At 41.2% G+C, this 26,486-nt stretch overlaps 2 protein-coding genes across 26 annotated transcripts in view; both read left to right on the top strand.

Moving 5' to 3' along the window:
• Positions 1-26,486, top strand: part of LOC106611333 (dystrobrevin beta) — a 56,734-nt gene that overhangs the window by 14,824 nt on the left and 15,424 nt on the right. For 17 of the 25 annotated variants that reach the window (XM_045723641.1, XM_045723643.1, XM_045723645.1 and 14 more), the window contains 5 exons: positions 621-775; positions 1,106-1,211; positions 1,460-1,626; positions 2,621-2,748; positions 20,948-21,022. In XM_045723641.1, the coding sequence (XP_045579597.1) occupies positions 621-775; positions 1,106-1,211; positions 1,460-1,626; positions 2,621-2,748; positions 20,948-21,022 (631 nt within the window). Of the gene's footprint in view, positions 1-620; positions 776-1,105; positions 1,212-1,459; positions 1,627-2,620; positions 2,749-3,039; positions 3,288-20,947; positions 21,023-26,486 lie in introns of those variants that run through there. The other 8 variants (XM_045723640.1, XM_045723639.1, XM_045723647.1 and 5 more) reach the window with 5 other exon arrangements.
• On the top strand, positions 21,029-26,117 carry LOC123744622 (uncharacterized threonine-rich GPI-anchored glycoprotein PJ4664.02-like). Its single transcript, XM_045723651.1, has 2 exons — positions 21,029-22,153; positions 22,358-26,117. The coding sequence occupies exons 1-2, from the start codon at positions 21,818-21,820 to the stop codon at positions 22,970-22,972; spliced, it is 951 nt and encodes a 316-aa protein (XP_045579607.1). The 5' UTR covers positions 21,029-21,817; the 3' UTR covers positions 22,973-26,117.

Genomic DNA, 26,486 nt, shown 5'->3' on the forward strand with positions numbered 1-26,486 from the left:
TTGACAATTTGTTTTATAAATCAATTTTAATCCCACATTGTAACACAACAAATGTGGAAAAAGTCAAGGGGTGTGAATACTTTCTGAAGGCCAAGTAATTTAAGCTTAAAAACTGCAACGTTTTCTCTGCCTCGTGGTATTTTTTTTAATTGTAGGATATTAGCTTGAAAAATTTGAAACTGAAAGATGTTCTCTCCAATGCCAAGAGGAAGGCCTTTAAAATGTTCCTTTCCAGGGCCCGAGACTTAAGTAAAATTCCTTGTATGCTATTTTTTTTTTATCTCACTTGATTTGTGTTCTGATTTTTAAAACGGGGTTCCTGATGAATTTGCTTTAACAAAAGGGGTATGTGGCCCCAAATTTTGAGAACCCCTGGGCTACAGTGTCCGCAGTTGCATAAATTATACACAAAGGGACGCTGTTGAGTCACATTTCCGGCACTAACGTTGTTGTAGTTTAAGATGGAAGTGTAAAGAAGGATCATCCATAGCGCATATTCAATACATTGTAGAAATGGCGTAGATGTATGTAAACTGATGTACTGTACATCAATCTGGTGTACTCACCACCTTTCTCTCTTTCTTTCTTTCTTTCTTTCTCTCTCTCTCTCTCTCTCTCAGGTATCTTCTCCCAGATCTCTGACTCTAATGGTGTGATGGCCTTTGCTAAGTTTGACCAGTTTCTTCATGAAGTTCTGAAGCTGCCCACAGCTGTGTTCGAGGGCCCGTCGTTTGGATACACAGAACACTCCGTACGGACATGCTTCCCTCAGCAGGTAGGTTGGACATACCAAGAGGGTTTCTCTCACTGAACTAATATACAACATGTATAATATACTTAGAGAGAAAGAGATATGAACATAGGATGAGGGAGGAACCTTGTAAATATAGTCCACAGACCATGAGAAAATCACTCCAAAAGGTCCTCTTCAATAAGCAGGGCACATTCATCTATTATTGAAGGTGACCTTTTGCAGTGGTGTCCATTTCATTCACTATGGGTTACGTCCCAAATGCCGCTCTATTCCCTATATACTGCATTACTTTGACCAGAGCCCAATGGTGTGTTTGTATTTAGAAGTTATTCTCTGTCTAACTGAATATAGAAGAAGATCTTGCTGAACACGTTTTTGGACATTTTGATGGCAGATCCTCCTCCCCAGTGTCTCGTGTGGCTACCTCTCATGCACCGACTTGCTAATGTTGAAAATGGTAACGTTTCCCGTCATTAGTTCCCTTGACTTTATTTTCACAGTGAATTTGCCGAACAGCAATATTAGTCATTCTAATCTATGCATTTGTATCGTAAGACTTAAAACCTGTAGGTATAATGCTTTATAACTTATTTTTAAGCATATATGTGCTATTAAAATGTCTTATAATAAATATTATATGTTATGTCTCACTGTATCAACATTTCATCAGTGACCTACTAACCATTTCTCTGTGGTTTCCTCTAGCCTTCCATCCCGTGGAATGTTCTTATTGCCGGAGTGAAAGTATGATGGGGTTCCGTTACCGGTGCCAACAGTGCCATGGCTACCAACTCTGTCAAAGCTGCTTCTGGCGTGGCCATGCCAACGGTCCTCATAGCAACCAGCATCAGATGAAGGAGCACTCCTCTTGGGTAGGCACGGCAACCACAAAGTCTCTATCTCAATTGGTTATTAAAATCCCTCCTGTCCTTTTCTCCTCCCATTCATCTGAACTGGTTGGAAAAAGAATGGACAGGTGAAACCAATATGGTGGAAACTCATTATTAGACTGGCTTTCAGCTGCTCAGTTCTTTCAGGTCAGTACAATGAAGGAGAGGAGGCAAAGAGGAGACAGACCATTGAGAAAGAGACCACATCCCACAATCACACTTATACACACCAAAGATAAGTTATGATAGTTTCATCGAATACCAAGATTCAGCCTTCCTTTGCGCTCGGACAATCCAATAGCCGCCAGCATGCATAAGCAGAGCATTGGGCTTGTTTCTACATGAACTAACCTTTTTAAATATTCAGATTTATGGCTTTTTACTCATTTCAGCTAATTAAATTGAAAGCTATGCCAATGCTAGCATTCTCCCAATTTTCAATCAGTGTGATGTAAATTGAAGCTGGGAAAATGATTTACACTGGTTCCAAATCCAATCCTGAACTGTGTGTGCCTGCGATCAGGATAGTAACGATTCTTTTATTTTGAGGGCATCATGCCCAGAATGAAATGGCTGAGCATATTTAGAAGTAGAAAAAGGTTATTTCAATTGTCAGAAAACATCTATGACAAAGCAAAGAAAACTATGAATTTGGTCCCATTCTGCATGAAGAAACCATGTAATTCTCGGTACACTATGCATCGCATAATGTAACTGGGTATTTTAGAAACGGTTATGGTCAATTACTATACATCTGTTTACACTACCTCTATAAGCAGTTCCCACATTATAACAGACAGGGTTGGGGTCAATTCCATTTCACTTCAATCAATTCAGGAAGTAAACTGGAATTTCCATTTATTTCCTGAATTGACTGAATGTCCTGAATTGAATGAATTCAATTCTAATGAACCCCTAACCCTGATACAAAAAATAGTGAATATGATGTCCACCGTCTTGTTTCTGCCTCTCACAGAAGTCTCCAGCTAAAACGCTAAGTCACGCCATCAGTAAGTCTCTGGGCTGTGTCCCCATTGGAGAGCTACCTCACCCATTGTTCCCTGAGCAGTTAGACAAACCCCAGGACAGCGTACCACACACTGTGTAAGTACACTGGACTTCTGCCACCACTGGACACAGATTAAGCCTAGTACTAGACATACATTTACATTAGTCATTTAGCAGACTCTCTTATCCAGAGTGACTTACACTAGTGCATTCATCTTAAGATAGCTAGGTCATAAAACAACATACCACAGTCATAGTAAGTTCACTTTCCCTCAACAAAGTAGTTATCACCAAAGTCAGCGCTAGTAGGAAAAGACAAGTGCTTATCATTTTTTGTTTTGGGTGGGGGGGGGGTAATTTAAGAGTTTTTTTTTTTTTTTTTTAAAGAGGTAGGATTTAAGATGGGCAGGGACTCTGTCCTGTCATCACGGGGAGACTGGTTCCACCATTGTGGTGCCAGGACAGAGAAGAGCTTTGACTGGGCTGAGCGGGAGCTGCCCACCTAGACTAAAGAGCATGTTCAAAGGAGATTCCTCATGGAACGTCTAGGCCAAATCTGTGTCCATGAAGCTGCCCTCTAATGTCTACATCAACAAGAGAGTCCATCTGTCTCTGATGTCATCAAGTGCTACACTGTAAGTTGTCCAACTCCATAGGATAAAATCATTGGCTTTCAAGCTCGCTGCCAATTGATGGTGCATTGTCAGTAGTTTCTCACTAAGATTGGAGGGCCATGATTATTTAGTTAAATGTGAGAAAGCTGATGTGTTACGTTGGTTTATTGAGAGATGGGTGCTTGCATAGAAATATAATGACATATTATATTCTAAGTAATTCTATTATATACAGTGCCTTCAGAAAGTATTCACACTGACTTTTTCCACATTGTGGGGTGTTACAGCCAGAGTTTAAAATGGATTAAATGTAGATTGTTTTGTCACTGGTCTACACACGATACCCCATAATGTCAAAGTGGAATTATGTTTTTCGAAATGTTTACAACTTATTTAAAAATGAAAAGCTGAAATGTCTTGAGTGAAACTATTCAACCCCTTTCTTATGGCAAGCCTAAATCAATTCTGGAGTAAAAATGTGCTTAACAAGTCACATAAGTTGCATGGACTCACTCTGTGTGCAATAAGTGTTAAATGTGATTTTTGAATGACTACCTCATCTCTGTACCCCACACATACAATTATCTATAAGATCCCTTAGTCGAGCAGTGCATTTCAAGTACAGATTCAACCACAAAGACCAGGGAGGTTTTCCAATGCCTTGCAAAGGGCACCTATTGGTAGATGGGTAAAAATGACAAAAGCAGACATTGAATATCCATTTGAGCATGGTGAAGTTATTAATTACACTTTGGATGGTGTATCAATACACCCAGTTACTACAAAGATACAGGCGTCCTTCCTAACTCAGTTGACGGAGAGGAAGGAAACCGCTCAGGGATTTCACCATGAGGCCAATGGTGACTTTAAAACAGTTAGGTTAGTTCTCCTACCACAGCCATTAAGCTAATGGACAGAGTGAAAAGAAGAATGCCTGTACAGAATAAAAATATTCCAAAACACGGATCCTGTTTGGTACAAGGCATTAAAGTAATACTGTAAGAAATGTGTCAAAGCAATTCATTTTTTGTCCTGAATACTAAGTGTTATGTTTTGGGCAAATACAATACAATACTGAGTACCACTCTCCATATTTTCAAGTATAGTGGTGGCTGCATCATGTTATGGGTATGCTTGTAATCGTTAAGGACTGGGGAGTTTTTCCAGGATAAAAAAATAATAAATGGAATGGAGCTAAGCACAGGCAGAATCCTACAGGAAACCCTGGTTCAGTCTGCTTTCCACCAGACACTGGGAGATGAATTCATCTTTTAACAGGACGAGAACATAAAACACAAAGCCAAATCTACACTGGAGTTGCTTACCAAGAAGACAGTGAGTGTTCCTGAGTGGCCGAGTTAGTTTTGACTTAAATCGGCTTGAAAATATATGGCAAGACCTGAAAATGTTTGTCTAGCGATGATCAACAACCAATTTGACAGAGCTTGAAAAATAAAAAAAGTAATGGGCAAATGTTGCACAATTCAGGTGTGGAACGTTCTTAGACTTACCCAGAAAGACTCGCCGCCAAGGTGTTTCAGCAAAGTATTGACCTAGGGGTGTGAGTACTATGTTAATGAGATATTTCTGTATTTCATTCTCAATAAATTTGCAAACATTTCTAAAAACATGTTTTCACTTTGTCCTGGGGTATTGTGTGTAGATTGGTGAGAGAAAAAAAAGATATTTGATCAATTCAGAATTCAGGCTGAAATACAACAAAATGTGCAATAAGTCAAGGGGTATGAATACTTTCTGAAGGCTCTAACTTACTTGCCAATTGGGTGTTTTAAAAAGCGGTTCTAAGTGATTCTATTTCTGTAGGTGCTTTGAACAACATTTTCGTCCCCATCAACCCTTTGTTAGTTCTGTAATGAAGCTTGAGCTTTGCTGTAAATCTAAGGCTTTGGCTGTGAAGCCTTTCTTGAAAATCATTATAGAAACTGTTTTATATCCTACTGGCTGTCACATAACTGAACTTACATTTCTGTACATTTCATGTTATTTCAGAATAATATCTACTGTGTTCCATATCGAACAGTAACTGGATGCCTGTGCCTGCTTTTATATAGCAAGCCACAGCTACTTGACTCACTGTCTGTAGGAGCGATCCATTTTCATGACGTGTAGATTGTAGCTAAAACTGGCCTCAAGTTGACTATACCTCACTAGTAACCAGATTTGCTATAGCCTATAGCTAGTTTCTGTAGCCTGGGTGCCAGTCTGTTACTGCTCTCTTGCCAACTCATTATGGAATTGTCATGGAAAACATTAAATCTGACTTGACAATGACATTGGAGTAGGCAAAAGATCTATTGGTGCTTTCTTGCTAACTCCTACCGTATGATTGTTGTTTGGCATGACAGCACAAACAGATCTGGGACCTGGCTATTGTTAGTGTGCTGCATTGTTGCTATTTTGGAGTCCCAGTAAAAGTTGACACAGGATGAGGGTTATTCAGAGTTCCTCCCTCTCCTGGCTGTCATCTCCCTCCATCCCTCTCTTCTCTACCCTTCTTTCCTCTATTCATCCCTTCCTTCCCTCCCTCCCTCTATCCCTCCCTTCCCTTGAAAATAGGAATGATGTTGAAAACTTGTTTCTGGGTTCTACCAAACCAAACACACAATTTTTATCAGAATGTGGTGACAGCAGGGAATGAGTCTGAGTAGTGCAGTATTATGGACCATAATGAAGTTAGATGGGGCTGAAAAGTAATATTCAGACTGTAAAACCTCAGCCTTAGAAGTAAATCTCATAAAACCAGACTCTCTCATCACCATATCGGCTCTGACCAGATGGCACAATGTTCCGTTTCTTTTGCACATGGATTCTACTTCTTCATTTTTATATTTCAATTTAAAATCTGAGGCAATTACACTGCTCTTCCTTCCAGAAATATTCCCTGGAACCCTTTTTGGAATACATTTTGGGGGGAAAAACATCCACTTTCTCAAATTATCTTTAGCAAAGCCCTAAAGGGGTTCCAAATGGCACTCTATTCCCTATAGTGAATTACTTTTGACTAGAGCCCCATTGGTCCTGGTCAAAAAGGGAATGAATGAACAATGCAATTAGGATGATGGTGTTTAAATGGACCTCTGGCTGCAGTGTTAAGACATGGCCAGATGTAATGGCAGCCATGTAGGACGTTGTTCTAGTCTTCTGTTTTCTAATACAAATTTGTATTAGTAGGCCTGAACCGAAAGGAAACAGTGCAATTAGGATGTTTAAATGACCTAGATAGTTTTTGTGTATGCATTGATATGTAGGCTACGTATGCTTTAAAAAAGAAAATGTAAACCACCGTTCAAAAGTTTGGGGTCACTTAGAAATGTCCTTGTTTTTGAAAGAAAAAGAAAAGCAATTTTTTTTTTTTTGTCCATTTAAAATAACATCAAATTGATCAGAAATATAGTGTAGACATTGTTAATGTTGTAAATGACACTTGGAGCTGGAAACGGCAGATGTTTTATGGAATATCTACATAGGCGTACAGAGGTCCATTATCAGCAACCATCACTCCTGTGTTCCAATGGCACGTTGTGTTAGCTAATCCAAGTTTTTATCATTTTAAAAGGCTAATTAATCATTAGAAAACCAGCACAGCTGAAAACTGTGTGCTGATTAAAGCAGCAATACAACTGGCCTTCTTTCGTTGAGTATCTGGAGCATCAGCATTTGTGTGTTCGATTACAGGCTCAAAATGGCCAGAAACAAAGAATTTTCTTCTGAAACTCATCAGTCTATTCTTGTTCTGAGAAGTGAAGGCTTTTCCATGCGAGAAATTGCCTTGAAACTGAAGATCTCGTACAACGCTGTGTACTACTCCCTTCACAGAACAACGCAAACTGGCTCTAACCAGAATAGAAAGGGTGGGAGGCCACGGGGCACAACTGAGTACTTGTCGTACATTAGAGTGTCTAGTTTGGGAAACAGACGCCTCATAAGTCCTCAACTGGCAGCTTCATTAAATAGTACCCGCAAAATACCAGTCTCAACAGTGAAGAGGCGACTCTGGGATGCAGGCCTTCCAGGCAGAGTTGCCAAGAAAAATCCATATCTCAGACTGGCCAATAAAAATATTGGCTGAAATATTCAGCCCTCGCTGAAACACAGGCTTCCAGCAAGGGCAATTTGGGGCTTCACCATGTTTCATTGAAATGTACAGCTGTGTGTTTTTTTATTTTACCTTTATTTAACTAGGCAAGTCAGTTAAGAACAAATTCTTATTTTCAATGATGGCCTAGGAACATGTTCAGGGGCAGAACGACAGATTTGTACCTTGTCAGCTCAGGGATTCAATCTTGCATCCTTTCGGTTACTAGTCCAACGCTCTAACCACTAGGTTACGCTGCCGCCCCATAGCAGTGAAAGTTAACATTATGTTTTCGAATGACATCCCCAGGAGGTCAAATATATAGTGAAAACAATAGTGGTCCTAAAACGGAACCTTGAGGAACACTGAAATTTACAGTTGATTTGTCAGAGGACAAACCATTCACAGAGACTAACTGATATCTTTCCGACAGATAAGATCTAAACCAGGCCAGAACTTGTCCATGTAGACCAATTTGGGTTTCCAATCTCTCCAAAAGAATGTGGTGATCGATGGTATCAAAAGCAGCACTAAGGTCTAGGAGCACGAGGACAGATGCAGAGCCTCGGTCTGACGCTATTAAAAGGTAATTTACCACATTCACAAGTGCAGTCTCAGTGCTATGGTGGGGTCTAAAACCAGACTGAAGCATTTCGTATACATTGTTTGTCTTCAGGAAGGCAGTGAGTTGCTGAGCAACAGCTTTTTCAAAAAAAATTGAGAGGAATGGGAGATTCGATATAGGCCGATAGTTTAAAAAAATATATATTTTCTGGGTCAAGGTTTTTCAAGAGAGGCTTTATTACTGCCACTTTTAGTGAGTTTGGTACACATCCGGTGGATAGAGAGCCGTTTATTATGTTCAACATAGGAGGGCCAAGCACAGGAAGCAGCTCTTTCAGTAGTTTAGTTGGAATAGGGTCCAGTATGCAGCTTGAAGGTTTAGAGGCCATGATTATTTTCATCGTTGTGTCAAGAGATATAGTACTAAAACACTTTAGTGTCTCCCTTGATCCTAGGTCCTGGCAGAGTTGTGCAGATTCAGGACAACTGAGCTTTGGAGGAATACGCAGATTTAAAGAGGAGTCCGTAATTTGCTTTCTAATGATATTGATCTTTTCCTCAAAGAAGTTCATGAATTTATTGCTGCTAAAGTGAAAGCCATCCTCTCTTGGGGAATGCTGCTTTTTAGTTAGCTTTGCGACAGTATCAAAAATACATTTCGGATTGTTCTTATTTTCCTCAATTAGGTTGGAAAAATAGGATGATCGAGCAGTACCGTGCAGTATCTGCTGTCTTTCCAAGCTAGTCGGAAGACTTCCACACGCACGTAAACAAGTCTGCAAGGGTCAGCTCCAGACACCCTACTAGTCTAAAGAAGGCCAGTTGTATTGCTTCTTTAATCAGCACAACAGTTCAGCTGTGCTAACATAATTGCAAAAGGGTTTTCTAATTATAAACTTGGATTAGCTAACACAACGTGCCATTGGAACACAGGAGTGATGGTTGCTGATAATGGGCCTCTTTACGCCTATGTAGATATTCCATAAATAAATCAGCCGTTTCCAGCTACAATAGTCATTTACAACATTATTAACAATGTCTACACTGTATTTCTGATCAATTTGAGGTTATTTTAATGGACAAAAAAGTGTGATTTTCTTTAAAAAACAAGGACATTTCTAAGTGACCTCAAATTTTTTGAACGGTTATGTATGTAGTTCTGTCCTTGAGCTGTTCTTGTCTATTAATGTTCTGTATTATGTCATGTTTAATGTTTTGTGTGGACCCCAGGAAGAGTAGCTGCTCCTTTTGCAACAGCTAATGGGGATCTTAATAAAATACCAAAAAATGGAACTCTGGCTGCAGTGTTAAACATGGCCAGATGTAATGGCTGGGTTTGAAGCATGAAAGGATAAATAGTATAGGCTATTGCCAATGGTCAAGATTTAAACCCATTGAGGCAATGAGACCCTTGTGACAGTGGGTAGGAGATACTTGGTATTAGGGCTGGGCGGTATACGTATTTTGCAATAAACCGGTATTGATGCACGGACCGGTTTGGGTATTTACTTTACCTTCTAGAACGGTGTTTGAATGTTTGGTTTGTTAAATGTGATATGCCGCTACTTGAGTCATATCTCTCTCTCTCCCTCTCTCTCTCTCTCCATGATGCTTTCCACACAGACCTGGTCCCACCCCCTGTCACTCAAGGAGCGCATTTGTTGTTGTTTGACCAGGGGACACTTTTGTTCAGTCTTGCATGGTCAATGCAACGATGTTGTTTCCACTTTGATCTTAATATAAATCCACAAGCGTTCTATAATTACAATATTAGTTTGTGTTTCATACATCTGCAAACAGCTAGTTTGTATTTTCTTAGCAAGTTAAGCTAAATCGTGTTAGCCACTAATGCTAGTTAGCTGGCTAGCTAATAAAATTACTGAGTCAGAGCAAATGTAGCTAGCTAATACACCCTGATACCAGTGCTGGTGGAGGCCTAAATCAGCATGTTGTTTGTACAACAGTATCTTCTAAATCAAAGAGGAATAGGCGAAGCATGTATATGTTGGCTATATGAATAAAGATTTAATGTAGCGAAAGATTTAGGGTCCCCTAGGAAACACTGAACATCACTTTGGTTCCTACCCTGTCACAATAACTCATCCATGGCATTTTCATTCGTTGTCATGTCAAACAACACTGTATTCAAAGTTCCCACTATTATTTATATTCTAACTATAGAATTAGAATAAACATTCTATTTCCATGATTCCAAAAGTTCACCCAAGTGTTTTGATCTAAATCGCATTTAAATCGCAATTTGATAAAAAATAAGGCCTAGTTTTTTTATGCCCATATCGTGACAGTGTGGAAATGATCTCAAATGAGTCCAGGAAATTATTTTAGGTTGAAGTTGAATTGAGCTCTATAAAACAATCAGAATGGAGAAAGCCCCATTTGAAATAACTTAGCATTTATGTGTTGCCACACTAGGGTCATGAACTACTCAAAAATAAAATGTATAACTTTTATTATTCAAAAACATAAAATACCGTCAAAATTTTGAAAAAGAATATATATGATATTTTGGCCATATCGCCCAGCCCTACTTGGTATGGCTTAGCTCCTCAGCAAGCTATAAGCAAACTGTAACTTTAGGATCACCTGAGACTGACGGTGAGCTTCCAGTGGATTTATACACTACACAAAGGGGAGCAGAGTTATGATTTTGTGATGGACTGTCACTGTTAATCTAGAACATCTAAAACTACTGTGTCCTCAACTGGCTTAAGCAAAAATAAATACTACCTGTACTGTCCTAAAATATGAGTTTAAAATATTGACCAGGTCATACTCAGCGTAACAGTAAATATTTTCACCACCAAACCTTTACTCAGTCTAATGACCAAATGTCTCATGTTGTTTTATTCCTTCAATCATCTTTTAGTCAATACTGTCATTGCAATTGGAAATAGCTATGCAATTCACTTTGTTGTGAGTACGATTTGAATTTTATGACAGGGATATTGACAGACGGAGAGTGCATTACCGGGAAGTTGTGGATTCATTAGATTTATTTTTTGCAGGTTGCATATATTATTTCCAAATGCTTTCCTTCAAGCGGATTTATGAAGTCAGAAATAGAACGAAAGAGATGTCTTACCAGGAATAGAGGCGAGACTGATATGAAAGCTAGGGGACATTTATGAAAATACAGCCTACTCTTCTCTGTCCTCGATGCAACAGGCAAGGCACAATGAGTAGAATGTCATACATTGTCATTAGATGCCCACTCTTCGTGACAACGCTAAGCTAGCTCATTGCAGGACTTTGATCATAGAAAGCCTAAATATACTGTTGACTTGTTCTTATTATTTGACCTTTTGACCTCTGTGGCACCTCTGAGTGGGTTGTGGAATGTTGTGATGGGAACTTGTGACATCACGGGACTGAAATCATTATCAGGGAGTCCTACTGAGACCAAGGTCCCTTTTTACATATGAGCCTTAAATTAAAGAAATGACAGAAAATGCACACATCAAAATATAAATATAAAATGCAAGCAACATTAAAAAATACAAATCATCATCATCAGTAATAAGGTCCTCAATCAGCTTTCTGAATTGCACCAAAACATTATTTTGTAATAACATTTGGAAGATTGTTCCACAAATACGGTGCAAGAACTAAAAGCTGATTTACCTAACTCCGAGACCAAAAGATTTTCCAGAGTTATCAATCCCTGAGACTGGGTGTGGTAACTCCTATGTCTGAGCTGTAGTAATGACGTTCGGTACTGTGGGACTTTTTATAAAGGGCCTTATACATTGCTATGTTTTCATGTATCATCCTATGTGACATCAGAGGGCCATCCATCTTTCTGGTAGAGAATGCAGTGATGAATACTAAAAATGTCTCCCGTAATAAAGCGCAGTGTGTTTATAAGAAACTGCATCTAACGGCTTTAATGAAGTGGCAGCATCATAGGTGATGTCGCCATAGTCTAGGACCGATTTTGAAAAGTCAACTGAATAATCTGCTTTCTACTATTTAGCAAGAGGCATGACCAATTTCTAGAAAAGAAGGCCATTTTTATTCTTAGCTTCTTAACGAAGTCATCAATATGCTTTTTAAAAGACAGCTTTCCGTCTGTCCAGGTATTTGTAAGCAAGGACAGAATCAACATGGACAGAATCAACATGGACACCATCTAGCTCCAGAGAACAACATATACGTAGTTTTACCTGCAGAGAGAGAGAGACCGAGAGAGAGATTCTCAGAGCACGTCATTCTTAAACCTTTTATATAAGTCTTTTCAACCACTACTCTTAATACCACTCAGTAAATAGGAGTTATATTTGTACACTGTTTGCTGAAAGGTTTGATGATTTACTTCTCAGAGGATAGTATAGTACTGGATAAGTGTCAGCGCTGCCTGGGCGAAGGAACTGTACACGTATGTAAATGTCATTATCAGAGAAAGCAGTCATGCATTTATTTCACAGAACGACAAAAACAAATTGACGGGAGAAAAAATCTAGTCTATTTAGAGGTTGAGATGAAGTGTGGTATTGAGAGTTTTTTTGGGGAAATTGTTTTATTTATTTTATTCTTTTATTGAATTTTTTGTTTATTTCACTTTTGTTTATTATCTATTTCACTTGCTTTGGCAATGTAAACATATGTTTCCCATGCCAATAAAGCCCCTTCAATTTAAATTGAGGGAGAGGAGAGGAGGGGACTGTATCGTCATAGTCATGTGACTGCTGGGTCTCCTTGGAGACAGCAGCAGTGTAGTTCATTAAGATGCTGCTGGCTCAGTTAAGAGCAGAGCGGACCAGGGTAGGCAGCTGGCTACAGCAGCGCTTGAATGGTTGGATGTATTTTGCTAGCCGGACTGTTGCTTTCTACCCTCTAAAGGAGGTGAGTGAGATCTCATTATATCCTCTTATCTCAGTTATTATAGTATTAGGGTCCTGGATGAAAGTGGACGCTGGCTTTTTACACTTATTGTTAGTCGTAAATATTTGAGTTGAGATTTGACTTGTTTGTCAGTATTTTACTAAACTAGAGATATATTTCTAGGGACACTATATTCCTATTACACTCCCCTTTTCCTTGTCTGAACTGGATCAAAATACTATTTTTATTGTTTTGGACTTGGGATTTTATATGGAGGTTTAAAAATAGTAGTTAAAAATATGTTCCTTATTATAAACTGCGTGGTTTGAGCCCTGAATGCTGATTTGCTGACAGCCGTGGTATATCAGACTGTATACCACTGGTATGACAAAATATCTATTTTTACTGCTCTAATTTAGTTGGTAACCAGTTTATAATAGCAACTCGGGGGGGGTTGTGGTATATGGCCAATATATCATTGCGCATAACAACAGCCCTTAGGCCGGGCCATATACCACACCCCCTCGAGCATTATTGCTTAAGTGTGCCTTGAAAGTATTAGCTTGACTCTGGGGGATCTAATATTGGATCTTCATGGTAATACAAATACTCTGCTGACCCCCTGAGTGCCCCCTCACTCGTTAGTAGTACTGTGAGTGAATAATGAATTCAGTTGCTTATTAAGAGAGATACTGATGAAAATATGATGCAGTACTATACAGGTTGAACATTCTTTGAAAACATTTTGGAGAAACGAGCAGTATGCTAATACTATTATGATATCAGTACTCAGTTGTGTTGTGACAAGGTAGGGGTGGGATACTTAAAAAAAATATATATTATTTATTTATTTAACTAGGCAAGTCAGTTAAGAACAAATTCTTATTTACAATGACGGCCTACCAAAAAAACTGCTGTGGGGACGGGGGCTGGGATTAAAATAAAAAAATTAAATATAGAACAAAACACACATCACGACAAGAAACACAACACTACTACATAAAGAGAGACCTAAGACGACAACATCGCATGGCAGCAACACAACATGACAGCTACACAACATGCTAGCAGCACAAAACATGGTACAAACATTATTGGGCACAGACAACAGCATGAAGGGCAAGAAGGTAGAGACAACAATACATCAAACGAAGCAGCCACAACTGTCAGTAAGAGTGTCCATGGCTTCAGTCCAAACACTTAAAAGACACACCCTATCCCCTCAGCCCTCAGTGGACACTTCTGATGACGTATCATGACGTCTGACGAGTATACACTTGCAGGGTGAGGGAGGAAGGAATGATTTTTAAATGGACTGCCCTTGCCCGGAAATTTGTCACTCATTCATCCCGCGATGATTGTGTTTTCAGCCACTGGGTGCTTTATATGCGCTACAGTCAATTATGATTGCATGTCTACTTATATTAAATATTTTATTATTAATATACGCCTACTGTATGATAGCTAGCAAATTAATTAGCTAACTAACGTTAGCCTACCTAGCTGGAACTTCTGAAGAAGGAAAATGTTTTATTTTTACAATTTCCAAAAGATAACCAAACAAAAACATAATTTCTTTTACGAGACATGTTTGTGCCATCATTTGCATTAGTAGCACAATTTCTAACCTTTTTACATTCGTTTTTACTTACACTAGTATGTTGACTTCTCCATTGATGTTTTTAAGTTTTGCCAGCCTTTTCTTAGTGGATGTACAATTATGGGTAGTTTCAGGCCCCGGAGTGAACATAATTATACACTCGCAAGCTCGAGTAAAACGAGGGCTGAGGGCCTTACGTTGCAAACTTCCTTTGCTTGGCTAATCATTTGGACCGCCCTCCAAGATTGTGACTCGGATTCCCACATTAGCATAAGCCGAGTGTAAGTAGACCAGAGTGTATCTTTTATGAGTTTGAACCGCAGCTTGAATCTTTGAATAAAGAGATGGAGATAAAACTGTCCAGTTTGCAGTGGTGGAAAAGTACCCAATTTTCATACTTGAGTAAAAGTAAAGATACCTTAAAAGAAAATGACACAATAAAAGTGAAAGTCACCCAGTAAAATACTACTTGAGTACTTAAGTATCAAAAGTAAAAGTATAAATAATTTTAAATTTATTATATTAAGAAAACCAGACAACATGATTTTCTTGTTTTTTTTAGTTTATGGATAGCCAGGGGCACAGTTCAACAAACGAAGCATTTGTGTTTAGTGAGTCTGCCAGATCAGAGGCAATAGGGATAACGGGGGATGTTATCTTGATAAGTACATGAATTAGACAATTTTCCTGTCCTACTAAGCATTCAAAATGTAACGAGTACTTTTGGGTGTCAGGGAAAATGTAAGGAGTAAAAAGCAAATTATTTTCTTTAGGAATGTAGTGGAGTAAAAGTTGTCCAAAATATAAATGGTAAAGTATAGATACCCCCCCAAAAACTACTTAAGTAGTACTTTAAAGTATTTTTACTTAAGTACTTTACAGCACTGCCAGTTTGAGTGTGTGTTTCAGCTTGTTCCAGTCACTAGCTGCAGCGAACTGAAAAGAGGAGTGACCCAGGGATGTGTGTGCTTTGGGGACCTTTTAACAGAACTGTGACTGGCAGAACAGGTATTGTATGTGGAGGATTAGGGCTACAGTAGGTATCTCAGATAGGGGGGAGTGAGGCCTAAGAGGGTTTTATAAATAAGCATCAACCAGTGGGTCTTGCGACGGGTATACAGAGATGACCAGTTTACAGAGGAGTATAGAGTGCAGTGATGTGTTCTATAAGGAGCATTGGTGGCAAATCTGATGGCTGAATGGTAAAGAAAATCTAGCCTCTCGAGAGCACCCTTACCTGTCGATCTATAAATTATGTCTCCGTAATCTAGCATGGGTAGGATGGTCATCTGAATCAGGGTTAGTTTGGCAGCTGGGGTGAAAGATGAGCGATTATGATAGAGAAAACCAAGTCTAGATTTAACCTTGATATGTGCTGAGAGAAGGACAGTGTACCTTCTAACCATACTCCCAAGTACTTGTAACAGGGGGTTTTATAAAGAACATCTAGCTCTAATCCGACAGAGGTAGTAATCACACCTGTGAGGAGAAGGGAATTCTTCTTACCAATCCACAGGACCTTTTGTTTTGGAGGTGTTCAGAACAAGTTTAAGGGCAGAGAAAGCTTGTTGGACACTAAGAAAGGTTTGTTGTAGAGCTTTTAACATAACATTTGGGGAGGGGCCAGCTGAGTATAAGACTGTATCATCTGCATATAAATGGATTAGAGAGCTTCCTACTGCCTGAGCTATGTTGTTGATGTAAATTGAGAAGAGCGTGGGGCCTAGGATTGAGCCCTGGTGTACTCCCTTGGTGACAGGCAGTGGCTGAGACAGCAGATGTTCTGACTTTAAACACTGCACTCTTTGAGAGAGGTAGTAAGAAAACCAGGCCAAAAACCCCTAAGACGCCAATACTCCTTAGCCGGCCCACAAGAATGGAATGGTCTACCATATCAAAAGCATTGGCCAAGTCAATAAAAATAGCACCACAACATTGCTTAGAATCAAGGGCAATGGTGACATCATTGAGGACCTGTAAGGTTGCAGTGACACATCCATAACCTGAGCGGGAGCCAGATTGCATACCAGAGAGAATATAACAGACATCAAGAATGCCAGTCAGTTGATTGACAAGTTTTTCCAACACTTTTGGCCTATAACATTTAGGATCAGCTTGATCTCCCCCTTTAAATAAAGGACGCACTGTGGCTGACTTCCAAGCCATTGGAACCACCCCAGAGAGGAGAAACAGTTTAAAAAGGTCAGAAATAGGCTTGGTGGTGATAGGGGCAGCAACCTTAAAGAAGAAAGGGTCTAAACCGTCTGACCCAAATGTTTTTGGGGGGTTTAAGTTTTTAAGGAGCTCCTTTAGCACCTCGGACTCAGTGACCGCCTGCAGGGAGAAACTTTGTAGCGGGGCAGGGGAAAAAGAGGGAGGAGCATCAGGGCTAGTCGCATTAGAAGAAGTGGGAGATGAGGAATGTTGGCCAGGCAAGGAGGCATGGCTTAGTCAAATAGGATACAGAAGATAGCCCTATTTGGTAAAAGACCAAGTCCATATTATGGCAAGAACAGCTCAAATAAGCAAAGAGAAATGACAGTCCATCGTTACTTTAAGACATGAAGGTCAGTCACTGCGGAACATTTTAAGAACTTTGAAAGTTTCTTCATGTGCAGTCGCAAAAACCATCAAGCACTATGATGAAACTGGCTCTCTTGAGGAACGCCACAGGAAAGAAAGACAGAGAGTTACCTCTTCTGCTGAGGATAAGTTCATTACAGTTACCAGCCTCAGAAATGGCAGCCCAAATAAATGCTTCAGAGTTCACGTAACATACACATCTCAACATCAACTGTTCAGAGGAGACTGCGTGAATCAGGCCTTCATGGTCGAATTGCTGAAAATAAACTACTACTAAAGGACACCAATAAGAAGAGACTTGCTTGGGCCAACTTGCTTGGGCCAACACGAGCAATGGACATTAGACCAGTGGGAATCTGTCCTTTTGGTTGATTTTTGGTTCCAACCGCTGTGTCTTTGTGAGACGCAGAGTAGGTGAACGGATTATCTCTGCATGTGTAGTTCCCACTGTGAGGCATGGAGGAGGAGGTGTGATGGTGTGGGGTTGCTTTTCTGGTGACACTGTCTGTGATTTATTTAGAATTCGAGGCACACTTAACCAGCATGGCTACCACAGCATTCTGCAGCGATACTGCATCCCATCTGGCTTGTGCTTAGTGGGACTATCATTTGTTTTTCAACAGGACAATGACCCAAAACACCGCTCCAGGCTGTGTAAAGGCTATTTTACCAAGAAGCAGAGTGATGAAGTGCTGCATCAGATGACCTGACCTCCACAATCACCCAACCTCAACCCAATTGAGATGGTTTGGGATGAGTTGGACCACAGAGTGAAGGAAAAGCAGCCAACAAATACTCAGCATATGTGGGAACCCCTTCAAAACTGTTGGAAAAGCATTCCTCATGAAGTTGGTTAAGAGAATGCCAAGAGTGTGCAAAGCTGTCATCAAGGCAAAGGGTGGCTACTTTGAAGAATCTCAAATATAAAATAAATTTTGATTTGTTTAATACTTTTTTGGGGCGGGGTTACTACATGATTGCATGTGTGTCATTTCATACTTTTGATGACTTCACTATTATTCTACAATGTAGAAAATAGTAACAAATTAAGAAAAACCCTTGAATGAGTAGGTGTGTCCAAACTTTTGACTGGTACTGTAAATTAGAAAGATATAAGATCTTAATTGTATTTGATCACCCTGTTAATAGCCTACATCTGAATGGAGATAGGGGAAAAAATTGTAGATTATATGGATGAGATGGAGAAAAATACCAAAATCGGTTTGTAACTGTTATTTCACCATACATGGGACTAGAGTGTGAATTTGAAGATCTCTGGTCCGAGCAGCGGAGTTTACTTCTGAAATGGTACCCAATTCCCTATACAGTACACTGATTTGATCCCTGGTCAAAGTTGTGAGTGTATAAAACATTAGGAACACCTTTCTAATATTGAGTTGCACAACTTTTGCCCTCAGAACAGCCTCAATTCGTCGGGGCATGGACTACAACGTGTCGAAAGCATTCCAAAAGGATGCTGGCCCATGTTGACTCCAATGCTTTCTACAGTTGTCAAGTTGGCTGGATTTCATTTGGGTGGTGGAACTTTCTTGATACACAAGGGAAAAATCCAGCAGCATTGCAGTTCTTAACACACTTAAACCGGTGCGCCTGGCCTACCCCGTTCAAAGGCACTTAAATCTTTTGTCTTGCTCATTCACCCTCTGAATGGCACACATAGACAATCCATGTCTCAATTGTCTCAAGGCTTTAAAATCCTTCATTAACCTGTCTCCTCCCCTTCATCTACACTGATTGAAGTGGATAGGTGTCATCAATAAGGGATCATAGCTTTTACCTGGATTGACCTGGTCAGTCTGTCACAGAAAGAGCAGGTATTCCTTTGTACACTCAGTGTATAATGAATAGGATGCCATTTGGGATGCAGCCAGAGAGGGGGTCTGTAGTGAGCCAGTGAGTGAGGATAATCTAGCCCAACAGAGAGAGCCCCAGCCTTTCAATCAAATCAAATTGTATTTGTCACATACACGTTTTTAGCAGATGTTATTGCGGGTGCAGCGAAATGCTTGTGTTTCTAGCTCCAACAGTGCAGTTATATCTAACAATTTCACAATACATACAAATGTAAAGGAATGGAATTAAGAATATGTAAGTATTTGGATGAGCAATGTCAGCAGCATAGACTAAGATACTTCAGTCTGAGACTGCCATCTACTGTATGTAGCGAACGATAGAGCAGCGGAATAATTCAGTTTGTCGTCAGGCAACCAGCCAGCGAGCACAGGACCAAGCAGAGTCCCAGCCAGCCAGCGAGCACAGGACCAAGCAGAGAGAGTCCCAGCCAGCCAGTCAGCACAGGACCAAACAGAAATAGTCCCAGCCAGCCAGCGAGCACAGGACCAAGCAGAGAGAGTCCCAGCCAGCTAGCACAGGACCAAACAGAGAAAGCCCCAGCTAGCACAGGGCCAAACAGAGAGAGCCCCAGCCAGCCAGCACAGGACCAAACAGAGAGAGTCCCAGCCAGCCAGCACAGGACCAAACAGAGAGAGTCCCAGCCAGCCAGCACAGGACCAAACAGAGAGAGTCCCAGCCAGCACAGGACCAAACAGAGAGAGTCCCAGCCAGCACAGGACCAAACAGAGAGAGTCCCAGCCAGCCAGCCAGCACAGGACCAAACAGAGAGAGTCCCAGCCAGCCAGCCAGCACAGGACCAAACAGAGAGAGTCCCAGCCAGCCAGCCAGCACAGGACCAAACAGAGAGAGTCCCAGCCAGCCAGCCAGCACAGGACCAAACAGAGAGAGTCCCAGCCAGCCAGCCAGCACAGGACCAAACAGAGAGAGTCCCAGCCAGCCAGCTAGCACATGACAGCACTGCTGATATGAAAGCCAGATGGACCTCTTTGTTTACTCGCCCAAATGACCTTCTGCAGTGCAATGTCACCTTTCCTTTCCCAGTTCCTCACCAGTCTCCGACTTCTAGTTTATTTAGATTCCTTGTCTGCTTTTGTGCCTCTTGTTTGGTGTTAATTCATTTTAAGCTCATAGCATTAAAATAAAATGCCAAGTCTATTATTCTTTCATACAAACCATGCCAAATTAACTCCCACATACTGAACAGCACAATCAGTAGCAATCTTCTACATACAGTACATTTGTTCCCTGTATGATAAGAACAGTTCTTCAACAAGTAAGGTTGCATCCATTGAGTCTAGTTATGATTGCTTATACATTAATCTTACAGTAATTTACATTTACATGCAAATGTCCCCTGTCCTCCCTCAAATCTCCCCGTAGAGACAGAACCCTCAGATCTCCCCAGTGAATAGCATCAATATACAATGTAGATTTCACATACAGAGGGGCCTCCCGAGTGGTGCACTGGTCTAAGGCACTGCATCGCGGGGCTAGCTGTGCCACTAGAGATTCTGGGTTCGAGTCCAGGCTCTGTCGCAGCCGGTCGAGACCAGGAGACCCATGGGACGGCGCACAATTGGCCCAGAGTCGTCCGGGTTAGGGGAGGGTTTGGCCGGCAGGGATGTCTTGTCGCATTGCGCACTAGCGACTCCTGTGGCAGGCTGGGCGCAGTGCACGCTGACACGGTCGCCAGGTGTACGGTGTTTCCTCCGACACATTGGTGCAGCTGGCTTCCGGGTTAAGCAGGCATTGTGTCAAGAAGCAGTGCCGATTGGTTGTGTTGTGTTTCGGAGGACTCACGGCTCTTGCCCTTCGCCTCTCCCGAGTCCGTACGGGAGTCACAGCGATGGGACAAGACTGTAACTACCAATTGAATACCACGAAATTGGGGAGAAAAAAGGGTAAAAAAGAACATTTCTTTTTTTATTACGATTTCGCATACAGTGTAGAAATAAAGTCCTGTAATCTTCTGTTACTACATACAGCACAGTAGTTTTGTATGATAATGCTTGGTGGTATATTTAGGACTCCTACAGTAATGTAATGTAACCCCATATTCGGTGTATAAGTCTGTTTTCACAGTGTAACAATAAAGTGGTGTAATCTTGTGTTTTACTACAGTCAGCCGAAGCCAGTAGCCAACAACATGAACAACACAATGTTCATGTCCTCTGGTGTACCTACTCCTACTAAAAGGTAAGTGCCTCAGAATTGGCTTTGATATGCTCCTATAGCTAGCTATCATTTCTAACTTATTTCCTCTGAGTTCCTCGCAGAACACCAACTGCTTCTAGCCTCTTATGTCCTGCTCCCGTGTCTTTAAAGATGTCCTCCCCTGTGTCTTTAAAGGTGTCCACCCCTGTGTCTTCCCCTGTTTCTTTAAAGATGTCCTCCCCTGTGTCTTCCCCTGTTTCTTTAAAGATGTCTTCCCCTGTTTCTTTAAAGATGTCTTCCCGTGTCTTTAAAGATGTCCACCCCTGTGTCTTTAAAGATGTCCTCCCCTGTGTCTTTAAAGATGTCCTCCCCTGTGTCTTTAAAGATGTCCTCCCCTGTGTCTTTAAAGATGTCCTCCCCTGTGTCTTTAAAGATGTCCTCCCCTGTGTCTTTAAAGATGTCCTCCCCTGTGTCTTTAAAGATGTCCTCCCCTGTGTCTTTAAAGATGTCCTCCCCTGTGTCTTTAAAGATGTCTTCCCCTGTGTCTTTAAAGATGTCTTCCCCTGTGTCTTTAAAGATGTCTTCCCCTGTGTCTTTAAAGATGTCCTCCCCTGTGTCTTTAAAGATGTCTTCCCCTGTGTCTTTAAAGATGTCCACCCCTGTGTCTTTAAAGATGTCTTCCCCTGTGTCTTTAAAGATGTCCTCCCCTGTGTCTTTAAAGATGTCTACCCCTGTGTCTTTAAAGATGTCTTCCCCTGTGTCTTTAAAGATGTCTTCCCCTGTGTCTTTAAAGATGTCTTCCCGTGTCTTTAAAGATGTCTTCCCGTGTCTTTAAAGATGTCCACCCCTGTGTCTTTAAAGATGTCCACCCCTGTGTCTTTAAAGATGTCCACCCCTGTGTCTTTAAAGATGTCCACCCCTGTGTCTTTAAAGATGTCCACCCCTGTGTCTTTAAAGATGTCCACCCCTGTGTCTTTAAAGATGTCCACCCCTGTGTCTTTAAAGATGTCTTCCCCTGTGTCTTTAAAGATGTCCTCCCCTGTGTCTTCCCCTGTGTCTTTAAAGATGTCCTCCCCTGTGTCCTACCCTGTGTCTTTAAAGATGTCTTCCCCTGTGTCTTTAAATATGTCCTCCCCTGTGTCTTTAAAGATGTCCTCCCCTGTGTCTTTAAAGGTGTCCACCCCTGTGTCTTCCCCTGTGTCTTTAAATATGTCCTCCCCTGTGTCTTTAAAGATGTCCTCCCCTGTGTCTTTAAAGATGTCCTCCCCTGTGTCTTTAAAGATGTCCTCCCCTGTGTCTTTAAAGATGTCCTCCCCTGTGTCTTTAAAGATGTCCACCCCTGTGTCTTTAAAGATGTCCTCCCCTGTGTCTTTAAAGATGTCCACCCCTGTGTCTTTAAAGATGTCCACCCCTGTGTCTTTAAAGATGTCCACCCCTGTGTCTTTAAAGATGTCCTCCCCTGTGTCTTTAAAGATGTCCACCCCTGTGACTTTAAAGATGTCTTCCCCTGTGTCTTTAAAGATGTCTTCCCCTGTGTCTTTAAAGATGTCCACCCCTGTGTCTTTAAAGATGTCCTCCCCTGTGTCTTTAAAGATGTCTTCCCCTGTGTCTTTAAAGATGTCCTCCCCTGTGTCTTCCCCTGTGTCTTTAAAGATGTCCTCCCCTGTGTCTTCCCCTGTTTCTTTAAAGATGTCTTCCCCTGTGTCTTTAAAGATGTCCACCCCTGTGTCTTTAAAGATGTCCTCCCCTGTGTCTTTAAAGATGTCTTCCCCTGTGTCTTTAAAGATGTCCACCCCTGTGTCTTTAAAGATGTCCTCCCCTGTGTCTTTAAAGATGTCCACCCCTGTGTCTTTAAAGATGTCTTCCCCTGTGTCTTTAAAGATGTCCTCCCCTGTGTCTTCCCCTGTGTCTTTAAAGATGTCCTCCCCTGTGTCTTTAAAGATGTCTTCCCCTGTGTCTTTAAAGATGTCTTCCCCTGTGGCTTCTCCTTGAGTCCTGAGACAACTCATTGTTATTTGTTTACTGCTATAGCAGCCCTTATGATGAAGTCCTTAACAACAGTTGATTGAAGTAACATGTATGCAAGGGTTCAATGGCTTTGTCATTAGAAGTAGAATAGTACCGCGTTTAGTACCCCGTGTAGTACCCTAGTACCCCGTGTAGTACCGGCGCGTGTAGTACCCCGATGTAGACAGGCATTGGCAGCAGCTCCGGGCAATTTGAGAGGCAAGATTCAGTACACATTCTCCTCCAGGAGGGGACACACACACACACACACACACACACACAGTATTTAGATTAGTGTCAGCAGGCAGTCTAAAGGAAGCTGACTTGTTGTTCTATCGTCACCCCAGGCAGTCGCTATAGAAGTTACATGATGCTGTGTGCATTCAGATGAGAGAGATCAACAGGAGGTGTGTGTGTGTGTGTGTGTGTGTGTGTGTGTGTGTGTGTGTGTGTGTGTGTATGCAGTACGTGCTGAAAAAAGCAGTGATCCCAGGAGATAAGGTAGTGTTTTCTCTCGCATTATCAGATCAGAAGTAGACTAAGGAAGTGTGTGTGCGAAGCAGCAAGCCAGCCTGTCCCCTCCCAGATCCTCCTAGCGTCTGATTGTATGCGCTGACATACTGTCACATTTCCTTTGTAAATATTAATCCATGTAATTATTACTGTGTTCTGCTTGTCTTCCACTGAAGGGCCTGGGAGTCCGAGATGTCACTACAGCTGAGAAATGGGCCTTTGCTTTAACTCACTGGCTCTTAGCTGAGTGTCATGCACCAAAAGAATTCAATGTCAAGTTTATTTGCCATATACTGTATGTTATAAAAACATAGGAACTCTTTCTCACTAGAGCTCTCACATTAAAAACAGTGCCTACAGTATCTTCATTGTTTTATGTCAGTTATACAGTATAATATTTGTATATATTTTTTAATATATATATTTATAATTCCTGATTCTAGTTGATGATGCTATTTTGTCTTTTAGAGTTTAGAGATTTGACATTTAAGTCCATCAAAAAGAATCAGTCTTGCACCTGAAGCGGTTCTCTGTGTATGCTGACAAAGCAACTTCTCCCTCCTCCAATCAGCTCTCAGACAGAGAGATCCCTCAGCACCTGTCTTCCAAGGACCACCTCACAATTTATGACCTAATACTCAATCACAACCACAATGCCAGAGAAATGAAAAAAATGATTGCTTTTGGACAGCTCGATTAGCTTCATTTTGGAGTTGACTGAGTATTGACCGAAACTCCACCAGATAGGAACTCAGACTCAACGTGCTAGGAGGGAGGAGTCAATACTGTTGTCATCATGCCCCAAGTTGAGAACACTAATACTCCCACTTGACCTGTTACAACTAGTATTGAATCTGCTGATATGTGGTTGGCCAATTTAGCTATCTTAAGATGAATGCACTAACTGTAAATCACTCTGGATAAGAGGGGCTGCTAATTGACTAAAATGTCTTCAGTGAATGTTACATTGGCTACATTGTAATAACAATAACAGGCATCTGTATGAGAGAGGGAGGCTGGGAGAGCGAGCGGGATAGAGATGTGATTGTGTTGACAAACAGATTGTGTGTATGAGCAGTCATGTCATATTTTATAGTAGGACCTAACAACAAGAAATTATTTTATTGTCCAATGTGAATAAGAAATTTGTATTTTTTCGGTCTTGTGAGAGGCTCCACTCAGCACATTCATCCACAGAGCTGCGGCCCTTGTCTGCAAACTTTCTTCTAGATCTCGATGTTCTGTCTTGCCAACTGCTCTAGGCCTGGTCCCAAATCCCCTGTGCTGTCCTGCCAACTCCTATAGTCATTGTCATACCAGACTGGCATGATAATGACTATAGGAGTTGGCAGGACAGCACAGGGGATTTGTAGAATAGTACCGCGTTTAGTACCCCGTGTAGTACCCTAGTACCCCGTGTAGACTGGCATGATAATGACTATAGGAGTTGGCAGGACAGCACAGGGGATTTGGGACCAGGCCATGACAAAGACGATAAGAATTGGCATGACAACACAAACAGATCTAGGAAGAGGCTATTATTTAACATGACAACAACCATAGGAGTTACCAAGACAAGACAGCACAAACCGATCTGGGGCCAAGCTCGCAGACAAGGTTGTCTGTGAACATAGAGGTTACCAAGACAAGACAGCACAAACAGGTATAGGACCAGGCCATTGTCTGCAGGTAGCAGCTGGAGTGGTGCCAAGAACCTCTCTGTCTGACGAAGCAGAGGCAGCAAGACTCAGAGTAGTCGGTAGAAGAATGACCCTTAGAGGAACAGCTAACAAGCCAGCTCTTTAATCTGCTCTGTTCTAGAAACCCCTCAGATGTTCGTTAATGTATAACTTTCAATTGACCACTCAGAACTCAATCTAGAGTTCAAAAGCCGGATATAAAACCATAGTTGGTTTCTAACAGGACTGACCTCTCAGACTCAATACTGACTCCTAGGGCTGGTTTCCCCAACACAAAATCTCCATTGATGTAAAGCCAAAGGGACAGATTGGTAGTGACAGACTCTAAACATGCACTCCATGACACACTGGAAAGTACTGGGGGGAGGGCACAAACTGAAGGGCTTGAAATTGAAGTCATAGTTGGGTCTCAACAGGTGTATATTTACTAGGAACCAAACAGAAGCAAACAGAACGAAACGGGGAGGGACCTACCTGAATTTGTCCAATAGAAACGATTGTTTTAACTGTTCGGACTAATGATTACACCCCTGAACTGACCTCTCAGAAACGGAATCTAAAGCAGGGATCATCAACTAGGGGGGGGGGGCAGAACATGATTACAAATTGAACGCAAGAAGCACAAACATCTGTTCAGACCCTAAGTCACATACATAGTTGACTTTTCCGGGTAAATGGTTTGGAATGAGCAGCAGTAGTGGAATCTGTTGCTGTATAGATTTTTAATTTATTTTATTTAACCTTTATTTAACTAGGCTAACTAAGTATTTTAACTAAGTATGTTAACAAATTCTTATTTACAATGACGGCCTACCAAAAGGAAAAAGGCCTCCTGCGGGGACGGGGGCTGGGATTAAAATAATATATACAGTTGAAGTCGGAAGTTTACATACACCTTAAACTCAGTTTTTCACAATTCCTGACATTTAATCCTAGTAAAAATTCCCTGTCTTAGATCAGTTAGGATCACCACTTTATTTTAAGAATGTGAAATGTCAGAATAATAGTAGAGAGAATTATTTATTTCAGCTTTTATTTCTTCCATCACATTCCCAGTGGGTCAGAAGTTTACATACACTCAATTAGTATTTGGTAGCATTGCCTTTAAATTGTTTAACTTGGGTCAAACGTTTTGGGTAGCCTTCCACAAGCTTCCTACAATAAGATGGGTAAATTTTGGTCCATTCCTCCAGACAGAGCTGGTGTAACTGAGTCAGGTTTGTAGGCCTCCTTGCTCGCACACGCTTTATCAGGTCTGCCTACAAATGTTCTATAGGATTGAGGTC

Source organism: Salmo salar, chromosome ssa09 (genome assembly GCF_905237065.1).
Source record: "Salmo salar chromosome ssa09, Ssal_v3.1, whole genome shotgun sequence".
Taxonomy (NCBI): domain Eukaryota; kingdom Metazoa; phylum Chordata; class Actinopteri; order Salmoniformes; family Salmonidae; genus Salmo; species Salmo salar.